This window comes from Hyperoodon ampullatus (assembly GCF_949752795.1).
Source record: "Hyperoodon ampullatus genome assembly, chromosome: X".
NCBI classification, from domain to species: Eukaryota; Metazoa; Chordata; class Mammalia; order Artiodactyla; family Ziphiidae; genus Hyperoodon; species Hyperoodon ampullatus.
In genome coordinates this window covers 18,739,165-18,751,779 of record NC_136913.1, presented here as the reverse complement: position 1 = coordinate 18,751,779, position 12,615 = coordinate 18,739,165, and the positions used below count along the sequence as shown (strand labels likewise).

Here is a 12,615-nt window from a genome sequence, read left to right as displayed (position 1 = left end):
ATCATTATTCTGACTGAAAGGAGCCAGGCAGAAACAGAGTACATACTGTATGATTCCATTTATATAAAATTCTAGAAAATGAAAACTAGTATATAGCAACAGAAAGCAAAAACTAATATATAATAGAGATTTGGAGAGGTGGGAAGAGCAGGACAGATGGATTACAAAGCAGTGGAGTATGAAGAAACTTTTAGGGGTTTTATATATATAGATAGATATAGATAAAGATATAGATACACATATATATTTAATTGAGGGTTTCATGGGTATATACATGTTAAAACTGATAAAATTGTGTACTTTAAATATATGCAGTTTATTGTACATCAACCATAACTCAATAAATGTTTTTAAAAGTGAAAAAATATAGTGATGCCTAGGTCCCATCTCCAGAGCTTCTGATTTAATTTGTCTCAGATATGCCCTGGGCATCAGGATTTTCTAAAATTTCCAGGTGATTCTAATGTGCAGCAAGGTTTGAAACTCCCTGTATTCCCATTTCCACCGCACTAATTAAAGCCCCTATCATCTTCATCTAAACTTATCCTGCTTCCTAAAGGACATCCTTCTTACAATCTTTCTTCCAAATCATTCTGAACACCATGGCTAGATAAGTCTAAAACAAAAATCAGATAGTGTCATCCTCTCTTAAAACCCTCTAAGACTTCCCTACTACCTTTAATATAATGTCCCAGATCTTTTATGAAGATCAGCCACTACTTTATTTCTTGCCATTTTCCTCTGACCCACTATTTTCCAGCTCTCTCGAACTTTTATCACTTCTTTGAATTTTCCAGTGCTCTCACCTCTGAGCTTCCAACATGCGGTTCCCTTGCCTGGAATACCTTTCATTTCATCTGTTCAACTCTTACTTATCCTTCATGTCTCAACATAAATGTCAGTTTTTATGGGAAACTTCCCTGATCTCTACACTAAATCACCAGATGATAGCTCAGTACCTAGGACAATGCGTCACACACTTGACAAAAAGTTATAGTATCATCTACTTCTCCTCTGGTAAAAAAAATCATCATATTATTTTGTCCTTCTTTCCTACTGGACTGTAAAATCTGTAAAAACTGAGATTGTGTAAGTATGGTCCATTCTTGTATCTCTAGTGGCACATGGTACATGCTCATTCATTCATTCATTGAAGAGATTTTAATTGAGTGCCCACTGTGTGACAGGCACTGTTCTGGCAATGAGTATACTAGTCCAACAGGGATACTGCTCCTGTGAAGCTTATATTCCAGAGAAGAGAGAACATGATTAAGGAAGGTAGGAAGGAAGGATATAATAAATAAATATTTGCTTAGTACTTGTAAGTAAGTAGGAAGGGAGGGGGGAGGGGTGGAGAGAGAGAGAGAGAAAGAGAGACACCATTAGCTTCTTACTCCATGTTAAAGTTTTCAATGCCCTTTCTTTAAGGACGTTTATTCTATCTAATACCTATTCTTCCGTTTCTTAATGTCCAAATAAAGCTTTTCCAGGGTCAGCCTCACACAGTAGATGACCACTTACGTAGTTTGAGTTTAGAATCCCCAGAAAACTTTTCGTAATAAAAAATTTTTAAATACTTGCCCTCTCATATGTTACTTGATACTAAAATATCTTTCAAATGTGAAAAATACCTTTCATTGCACACTTAGAAATGATGCTTCAAATATAATATTGTGGTGCCATAATTATGAATGAATAAAGAATAAATAAGAAAGCTGTTGAACCAGGTGATTCTTTTCAGGGTTGCCAACCTGTTGTACGACGGTTTAAGGACAACTTTCACAAGTCAAAAAAATATTGGGTTAAGGAGTAGGTATCAATGAAGAAAGAGAATACTCACAAGGCTAAAGTCAGCTATCAGAGATGATCATGGTCCCCTGATCTGTGCATCATCCACTGGGGAGCATTTTCTGGACTTGGCTTGAGTTTGACTCCAATGAAGAGAACATTTTACTCTTGGGTCTCTCTTCTTATAGAGCAAGTGTGAGATCACCATCTCACCTTGTCATTGAGTGGAATAAAGATGCTATTTATGGAGCCAGGAATCTGGATTTAGGATGCTAACTACCTCAGTACCTGGGGCCTGTGGAGCCCTTGAGATATTATAATCCTCTGTGAGAGGAGGAGGATAAGTGTGGACAGGAAGCTGTCAGTGCCTTTGGAAGCTGAACTTGAGCACTGTCCCCCCATTCAGGAAAAAGATGGACTCTCCCAGATTCCAGCCAGCTTATTGTCTAGGCAGCCTAGTATAGGCATCTGTATCATGTTTAGATGGCCTGCTTTTTGCAGTATGAATACTTTAAGTTTTGTTTTTTTTTTTTTCGGAGGGGGGCAGTGTGGGGATGGAAGGGCTGGAATGAGAGAAGAAATTAGGTAAGAAAGCCCAACCACATACATTCATAGGATGAAGGAAAAAAACATGAAAAAAATGAGGGTCTGGGGACACCGACTACAAATTTCATTGTTTTCCATTTTGTTTAGGAAATCCCTGCCAAATACTAATGGGGAATGGATAAATCCATGAGAGAATATATGTTGATATTATCTTCTAATTATAAAACCTGTAAAGCCTGTCACACTGCATGCCCTCTACAAATGCTGCCTGTCCCTGCTTCTAATAGTGATCCCAAAGCACTTAGTCAATGTGTTCATCTTCTTGACACAACATTCCTTCCATTGCTTTCATCTATATAGACACATTTTTATTTTATTTATTTATTTTTGCGGTACACGGGCCTCTCACTGTTGTGGCCTCTCCCGTTGCAGAGCACAGGCTCCGGACGCGCAGGCTCAGCGGCCATGGCTCACGGGCCCAGCCGCTCTGCGGCATATGGGATCCTCCCGGACCGGGGCACGAACCCATATCCCCTGCATCGGCAGGCGGACTCTCAACCACTGCGCCACCAGGGAGGCCCTATAGACACATTTTTCATCCAACACATTATGTGATCATCCCTAACTTACAATTGAGAACCCCAGTGCATCGGGAACAGCTGCTTTGGAAATTTACCTTAAAGCATTTCTGTTTTAGGATCACATAGACTAACTTCCAAATCCTTTACTGAAACTTAAATCAATATAGACATTATGCATCTATTAGTTACTAAAGAACAGCCCACATTTCTTAATTAAAACTATCAAACAAAGAAATACAAACATTAATTAACTATAAGATGCTGTAGCAAATATTTAAGTTCCAGAAACAACTTCAGAACTTTTATGTATATATAAATACATGAAACATTATATATTTGGGGGGAAGGAAAAATGATTCTGAAGTAATTGAGCACCACTTCTGATTCCATGTACTCAACATTCTATATTTTATCTTTTAAAGTTCTCTCATTTTACCGATAACAAAATTTTACATGAGTATGATTGTCCTGTAGATCAACCTTGGCATTTGCATTTGACAGTAATGTTTCTTGACTTAACGAATGCTGGCTTTATTTTCAGGGCTGACTTCTTAAGCCACCTAAGGAGATGCTTTGACTAGCATATGGTGTTTCTTGCAAGGATTTTAAACATTAATTTACAAGGTAATTGAAAAAGGTGTCTTCATAAACAACTGCTTTTAACATGAATACATGTCTGTGAGCATCTCTTTACCAGAAAGCTTGACTGTTCTTCATCCAGTGGGTGCTTGGGCTCATGTTTCCTGTTTATAACTGTATTCACTGAAGGGAGAGCTACTGGAAATGAGACTTGGACTATCTCTTTACTATAATATGAAAGAGAGAATGATTTTCATTTTCTTTTTAATGTATATATATTATTTTTCAGATTCTTTTCCCTTATAGGTTATTACAAAATATTGAGTATAGTTCCCTGTGCTATACAGTAGGTCCTTGTTGGTTATCTATTTTATATATAGTAGTGTGTATATGTTAATCCCAATCTCCTAATTTATCCCTCCCCGCTTCCCCTTTGGTGACCATAAATTTGTTTTCTATGTCTGTGGGTCTGTGTTTTGTAAATAAATTCATTTGTATCATTTTTTTCAGATTCCACATATAGGCAATATCATATGATACTTGTCTTTCTCTGTCTGGCTTACTTCACTTGGTATGATAATCTCTACGTCCATCCATGTGGCTGCAAATGGCATTATTTCATTCTGTTTTTTTGGCTGAGTAGTATCCCATTGTATATATATATACACTATATCTTCTTTATCCATTCATCTGTTGATGGACATTTAGGTTGCTTCCATGTCTTGGCTGTTATAAATAGTGCTGCAATGAACATTGGGGTGCATGTATCTTTTCGAATTAGAGCTTTCATCTTTTCTGGATATATGCCCAGGAGTGGGGTTGCAGGATCATATGGTAACTCTATTTTTAGTTTTTAAAGTAACCTCCATACTGTTTCCATAGTGGCTGCACCAGTTTACGTTCCCACCAACAGTGTAGGAGTGTTCCTTTTTCTCCATACCCTCTCCAGCATTTGTTGTTCGTAGACTTTTTGATGATGGCCATTCTGACCGGAGTGAGGTGATGCCTCCTTATAGTTTTGATTTGCATTTCTCTAATAATTAGTAATGACCCTATAAACTTCTGCTTGTCTGTGCTAGAAGAGAGAACACTATCTCAATTAGCTTTGCGTGGTTTATTCTTGGCAGTGTTAAGGGACAACATTAATTGACTTGAAGACAAAAGGCTCATAGTTCTTCTTAATGAGTATTGCCCAAATCTGGAAATACAGAGTTAACAATGCAGTTCTAAAAAGTAGCTTCTTTAGACAGAAAATAACACTTAATAATCAGTATGGAACCAGGTTAAAACTCAGATACAGTCCAAACCAAAAGCATTCACATATTAAGCCCGAGGAGATGGATTGCAGATCTGCCTTTGAGGGTGCAATCTAATACTCCTTATTTTCCCTCAAAGAAATGTAGTCAAAATGTTTTCCCTCTCCAGGTGCTGTGCCAGGCACATGCTGTGCAGGCACTGTCAAAAGTGGATGTTACTGTAGCTAAACTCATTTCCTGCCTAAATCAGTCCTAAGTTCCCAGTACCTTTCTTCCTAATGTTTACCTTTCCTGCCAATGCCTTGTAGTAACCTCACCCTTCATCTTTCAGAGAAAAGAAAACACTCAATCCCATTTATCAATTATTAAGTAGTAACCAATACTGCTGGCCATTGTTTGCCTTCCTGTGACCGTCCATTCACTCTTCTGGTGACATAGTAATACCTCATTTGCCTCGGACCGCACGTCAGGAGCCTTCAGAAGGCGATTAATCATTATTCTGAGGCAACAGACCATGTACAGCAGCCTGAGAAAGTGAAGACAGAAGGGTTCAAGATGAAGTTCAGTTTCATAAGGCCAGCTCCACATAACTAAATTGATGACTGAGTTCTCCCTCTTTCCCCTTTGTCTGCAAGTTGTCTCAGATTTTAAAATTAACGTCTATTGAGGTCTAAGTGAGTAATAGCTACTGCTGATAGCCCAGAACTTTGGGAAAAAGTGCTGATAGGAGCCCTCTGATTTAGAGAAATAAGCTACTAGAATATGTCAAAACACACAAATACTCACAGTGGATCATCAACAGTGGAATATCAAGAATTGTTAATATCCTTGGGGAAAATATGTTGAATTTCTACAGATAGTCAATTTGTATTTACTCATGGTCGTTTATGCAGTCAGTTGGCAAGGATTTATTGAGTGTCTATGTGTCCAGTATGTCAGCAGTTTCAAGGAGAGGGAAAACAAAAGGAACTCTAGTATTATAGCAAGTCAGCAAGCTACATGAAAATCCAAAGTTTCTTTTGAGGGAGGTTTCAAGTAGAATTCTAAGCCGGAGAATAATTTTTTCTTAATTATAATTTATATAGGTAATAATGATAATAACTAACACTATTGACAAAAATTAAAGCATTTGGAGGTTTAATAAGTTGCTCAAAGTCACAAAATGAGCATAACAAAGAAAGAAAAAACAGTTTAGGGGTTTTAAAGAACTAGAATATTTGCTTTCTCTAGAATCTGGATAAAACATTTCCAGGAAATTAGGTTTCCTGCCTTGGTTTCTTCATATGTGAAACAGAAGAACTAAATGAGAAAATGTATAAGTAGCATGTAATAGCATAAATAGCACACAGTAAGCCTGTGTAAGTAGATGGTCTCTACTGCAGATGAACAGTTTGCTCCAGGCAGTAGAATAGCTCCTGCAGTCTTAGTAACAGAGGATGATCACACATTACAGGTGAAATTGAGCAAATCAAAGCTTCCACCTTTAAAAATATAAAAACTGAGCTGAGGAATAACCTGATTAATATACCTAAGCGAGTGGTTCTCAGTTAGGGCAATGTTGCCCCCCCCACCCCAACCCAGGGACATTTGGAGACATTTTTGGTTGTCACAATTTGGGGGAGATGATACTGGCATCTAATGGGGGGAGGCCTGGGGGGCTGCTGAACATTCCATAAGGCGCAGGTCAGCCCTCATAGCAAAGTATCATTTGGCTTAAAATGTATATAGCACTGAGGCTGAGAAAGCCTAGTCTAAGCTGATGAGCATAAATTAGGACATCAATTTTGCTTATGCTGTAATAGAAGCATTGAGGGTGTTACATGTAGAAGTGGATTTTCCCTAACATAGATTTGATGGAAAAAAAAAAAAGGAGCTGGGTAACATAGCACATTTCTATGATACAGTATCTCCTTAGAAATTTAAAGAAACATCAAAAGCTAGGAGTGATTTTAGAGCAGTATCTTAGAGGGATAAACATGGAAGGATTTTATCAAACAGAGAATGAGGACTCCATAATGTAACATTAAACAAATTTCTAAGCCTGAATGCAAGACTATGGAGTCATACTGGGATTGGCACTTATAAGAGGACTAAATTTAAAAAGTGTTTCCACAGATGTATCTCTTGGTCTTTTAAAATTTAAGAGACAAGAAAAAATTGACTTAAAACTCAATGTATTTGATTAGAGTGAGATTTTAATTAAAGGACAAAAAAGACAAAAAGGGCTTTAATCAGGGAATGGTGGCTCTTTTGCATTGTGAAGCTTTTACTTATTTATGGACATGCACACATACAAAGAGACTAAATACAGAAGGAGAGACGTGTTGTGAGGCCCAAAGAGTAAATATGGCAACTTCAGTGTTTTAGTTAAAGATGGCATGTAGAGACATCCGACTGGTGGTGAAAACTAGAGTAGCTAATAGTCATGTACAGACAAACAAAGATTTTGTTAATTTTACCATTCTGAACAACAACAAAAAAAGATGAAAAATAAAAAGAGAATTGTAACATGCTTTTGCATAGTGTTTTACAGTGTACCAAGTGCTCTGACATTATCTCCTTTATTTATAGAGTCATGTGGGAAAAATTTATTTTTTTCATAATGACTATTTACTCCCAGGTGTCCAAAACATTTGGCTTCTGGTAATAGAGCTCACCTGAACTACTCAGTGAATGTGCGGATTCCAAGAGCTCAAGCAGCAGTAATGATAATCTAAAAACATCTAACTCACTAATGGTAGTAAGAAGTGGATGGAAGATATAATGTACATCTGAAGACAGCCTATCATACCACCAACCTAATGCACTGGAAAATAAGTGGATAACTCTAGCTGCTGAAATTCACAGGGAGCCATATAAACCTGATAAATCACTGATAGAGGCTGTAAACTTGCCAACAAATCAATCACAATATCTTTGCAATCCCTTTCTGTTTGTAACTAAAATAACAACACTGGGTATTTGAAAAAGAAGCCATCATTGTTTGCTTAAAATCAGTTCTTGAGGTGGTGAAAGATACCCTGGTCACCATTCATTAGCAAGGCCTTCATTATATCATTTACAGCATGCATTTGGAAGAAGGATTCTTTACATATGAATATGATAATGCTAACCCATTATCAGTAGGGCATACATTTTGAGCTGTTTATCTAGTAGTTAAGACAAGTTTGTATTAAGTAAGTTATATACTCCTGTCTCGCTTCAAGATACAACAGGACTGAGGACATTATTTACGGTACAGGTTATCTTTTCATCATACATAATTAATAAATAGGAGGATAAAACTCTGGCAAATCCCTAGATTTCCTTTTAGCAACTGTGATATGCTTAGGACAAATTGGAAAGGATTCCAATTGTTAGATACGTAATACTTGTGAGGATGATAGAATCTTGGAGCTAGGCAAAACCTTAAGAATATCTAGTACCATTCTATATTTGCAAATGAGAAAGCTAAGATTCAGGGAGATTAAGAGACTCATCCAAGTATACGTAGCTAACGTCGTGGCTTATCGGGGTCTAGAATTCAGAGTTCCAAGCTGCCAATTCAGCGATCTTTCCATCATACCATACTGTCCTAAGATCATATTTGGTTCTACCACTACCTTTGTAACACAAAAATATCTCATGCCAACCCACCAAGAGCATTAGTACAGAGGTGCTCTGTGAACTTCCTTGAATCAGCCTGCAAGAGATAAGACTTTGAGTTCATGTCAACCGCTTACACCATCTCAGAATTACCAGTTCTTTCATCACCACCCAATGAAAGAATGCATGGGGAGCCGCATCATTCAAATTTTTACATCCCCTTGAGTGTCCTGGGGTTGTTCATATTCTCAAACCTGATTCAAAAGTGTAGACTTGGGCAAAAGGCCATCTACTGATTAAATAGCACATAAAGTAATTTTTAAAATTCAGATCTAGAATATCCTTTAATAACCATTTGTCTTTAATTATTATATTTCCACAAGCTGCTTTCTTTTTTTTTTTTTTTTTTTTTTTTTTGCGGTAGGCGGGCCTCTCACTGTTGTGGCCTCTCCCCTTGCGGAGCACAGGCTCCGGACGCGCAGGCTCAGCGCCATGGCTCACGGGCCTAGCCGCTCTGCAGCATGTGGGATCTTCCCAGACCGGGGCACGAACCCGTGTCCCCTGCATCGGCAGGCGGACTCTTAACCACTGCGCCACCAGGGAAGCCCCACAAGCTGCTTTCTAGTCCTAAAACAACTTTACAAGATTAAGAATATGCTTCTACTATATTTTGGCATTTCACTATATAGGACAAAGATGCGAACACGACTGTGAGGTGAACAAACTGAATTTGAGCGGCCTAAATGCAAATTAAGAGAAAAGTTACTCAGAGAAAGTCACCTTTAATAACATCCAAAAGGCGTGGCAAACTGAAGTGTGGTTTGGGCAGATATGTGGGTGTAGTTGTGCAAAAGATTCTATTAGTGACCCCAATTCTCCACTTGTACCTGTATCTATACCTTTTGTCATATAACTCTGCAGTCCTTTCCAACAGAGCTGGGACATAAGTCCTTACCCCCGGGTTTAGTCATGATGACATGCTTTGGCCAATGGGATTAGCAAATGTGATAGAGTCTTAAAAAGTGCTTGCTGGGTTTGGCTCACTCATTCTTGTGCTTACACCTTCCCGGTGAGAAGTACATGCCTAACTTTGCTGCTCCCGGGGGCAGGAAGAAAGACATGCGAATCAGAACTGCTGCAGCTAAGGTATTCTAGATTGTCCAGCCTAGAGCAAAGCCCATCCAACCCCAAGGATGTTTTTGTGTGACTAAATGAATGAATGAATCAGTGCAGGAAACCGAACTCTAAAGCAAGATCAGACTAATGGTTAGTCTAAACAATGAACTGGAACTGGAAGCTGTGAAAGCCAAGATATGAGTGTGTGTGTGTAGCGTGGTAGGGGGCGTGAAATTTAGGCAGTCCCTAGCAAGAGTAAGCACAAACAGGATGAAGTAGTATAACTAGGAGGGTGCAGATCTGCAAGAAAACACTGTTGATGAGGCTTGTGTGACCGAGTGGCATGAGGGACTGTTTGAGACCTTTTCCTTCCATAGAGATTTTAGAATAAAGTAGACATTGTAGCTGAAATCAAACCTTATTTGGAACAAAGACAAATTTTCCCAGACTGGATTTAAAAAAGGCTTAGTTTTTGGCTCAAAGATTCCATGCCACCTGGCATTTTCCATAAAGAGAAAAACTAGGGATACTGAGAGGGAAGAGAGCAGTTCTCTTGGAGGTATGCCTAGGGTCCATCTGCAAATGGAAATATGATTACAAACCTTGAGCACTATTCCTGGATCAGTGTTCATGTATTCCTGTGTTCCTCCTGTATTCCTAAAGGGAGATTATCCCTTCACCTCATATTCCTGAGAAAGAACAGGAGGGGGGTCACTCTTGGTTACTCCCTCAATATTGAGAAAACTAGTCAATATTTGGGTAGGTCTACAAGTGGGAGCTGATATCTTTATCATTGGTAATATTGCTCTGCCTCCTAAGGTACTGGGGAGAGATGGGAAGTGCAAGAGACAGTATCTCTTAAGAAATGCCTGACTATTCAAATTCCCAGTTTTCACTTTCTGAAGCTTATGGAAAGATGGGTACCTACTGTGCCAACAGGTCCCAGAGACAGGCTGCAGAATGGCTAGGATACTGCTCACTTGGAGCAGAGGTGCTCACAGAAAAGTGGTGAATGTGGATGTGGTGGGAGACACCCAGCTGAGAGTCAGATAGCAGCTGTGCTAAGTCCCCCAGGGGAGCTGCTTCGAGGTGATTCCTTCATCAGCAGGGCTGTTGGGATCATCACCTGGCCACACCGAGTCTTTTGACAATAGGATGAATGCTCAGTGAAAAATTACACAATGAGCTCAATCAACTTGCCACTGGTGGTCATATAAAGAAATGACTTTTCTCTTTCACTGTTCCTTGTCTCCACACTGGAGGATGTGTAACCTGCTGGGAATAGGGAAGTGGGGTCAAGTAGACTATAGACCATGCCCCTCCTTCAAGCCTGCAGAGCAGTGGATCTCAACTCTATCATACTCGATGCCCTTCCACCCAGGTTTGTTTATTTGTTTGTTTGTGTGTGGTAAAATACACATAACATAAAATGTACCATCTCAACCATTTGTAAGTGCACAGTTCAGTAATGTTAAGTACATTCACATTGTTGTGAAACCAGTCTCCAGGATTCTTTTCATCTGACAGAACTGAAACTCCGTACCCATTAAACAATTACTCCTCATTCCTCCTCCCCCAAGCTCCGGGCAACCATCATTCTACTTTCTGTCTCTATGAATTTGACTCTTCTAGGTACCTATATAAGTGGAATCATACAGTATTTGTCTTTTTGTGACTGGCTTATTTCACTTACTTAATATCCTCGTTTCATCCATATTGAATCATATGTCAGAATTTCCTTCCTTTTTAAGGTTGAATAATATTTCACCATATATATATATGTGTGTGTGTGTGTGTGTGTGTGATATTATATATATCACATTTTGCTTATTTATTCATCTGTCAATGGACACTTGGGTTGCATCCACCTTTTGGCTATTGTGAGTAATGCTGCTATGAACATAGGTATACACATATCCCTTTGAGACCCTTTCAGTTCTTTTGGGTACATACCCAGATGTGGAATTGCTGGATCGTACAGTAATTCATTTTTAAATATTTTGAAGAATGCTCACTCCATTTTTAAAGAGATATTTTATAATGTGATGATTTAATATATGTATACATTGTGGATGATTATCACAATTAAGTTAATTAACACATCCATTACCTCACATAGTTACCATTTTTGGGTGTGTGTGTAGTGAGAACACTTATGATCCATTCTCTTTGCAAATTTCAACTATACAATGCAGTATTATTAACCATAATCACCATGCTGTACATCAGAGCCACAGAATTTATTCATCTTATAACTGAAAGTTTTTATCCTTTGACCAACATCTCCTCATTTGTTCCACCCCAGCCTCTGTCAATCACCATTCTAATCTGGTTCTATGAGTTCAACTTTTTTAGGTTCACATCACATTGTAGCCTTAAAGAAAATCATGTTGTACAACCTAAACATATATAATTTTTATTTGTCAATCATATCTCAATAAAGCTGGAAAAATTTTAAATAAAATGAAAAAATTAAGAAAAGAAGGAGATTCAGCTGGCCAGTCAGGGTGATGGGCTTTCCATCCTAGAACCATGGCCCAGTTTGTCCATAACCTCGCGGAGAAGGCCCCAGTGCTGTTCAACACTGCTGTGACTCGACTGGCCACATTTTGGCACTACACCAAGGTTAAGCTGGTTCCTCCAGCCTCTGCTGAGATCCTTACAGCTATTCAGAGCTTGAAAAAAATTATCAGTAGTGCTCAAACTGGTAGCTTCAAACAGCTCACAGTTAAGGAAGCTCTACTGAATGGTTTGGTGGCCACTGAGGTGTGGATGTGGTTTTATGTTGGTGAGATCATAGGCAAGCGTGGCATCATTGGCTATGGTGTTTGAAGACCAATCTTTGCTTTATTATTTGGGTATTCTTGGACCATGTGTGAGCAGACTGCTATTTGAATAAAATAAGGCAATGTGTCAAAAAAAAAAAGAAAAGAAAAGGAGAAATATTTTATATCATCCTCTGTGCTCTACTGAGATGAAATTCTAGGGTAATATAATCCAACTTCACAGTAAGTTTTAAAAATCTGCATAATATCCTGTGATCTAAAGGAGAAATATGAGGAAAGTAATTTATAATATAAAATATATTTCAAGTAAATGTTTCAGCACAATCACACTACAAAGAGTCAGATGTCTACTTCTACTTATAATAAATGAATTTGGAT

General features: G+C 38.4%; 1 protein-coding gene across 1 annotated transcript; it reads left to right on the top strand.

The window, feature by feature from the left end:
• Positions 1–11,983: 11,983 nt before the first annotated feature.
• On the top strand, positions 11,984–12,283 carry LOC307069126 (ATP synthase subunit g, mitochondrial-like; the record flags this gene model as incomplete). Its single annotated transcript, XM_079727272.1, has 1 exon — positions 11,984–12,283. The coding sequence occupies one exon, from the start codon at positions 11,984–11,986 to the stop codon at positions 12,281–12,283; it is 300 nt and encodes a 99-aa protein (XP_079583398.1).
• Positions 12,284–12,615: the final 332 nt, after the last annotated feature.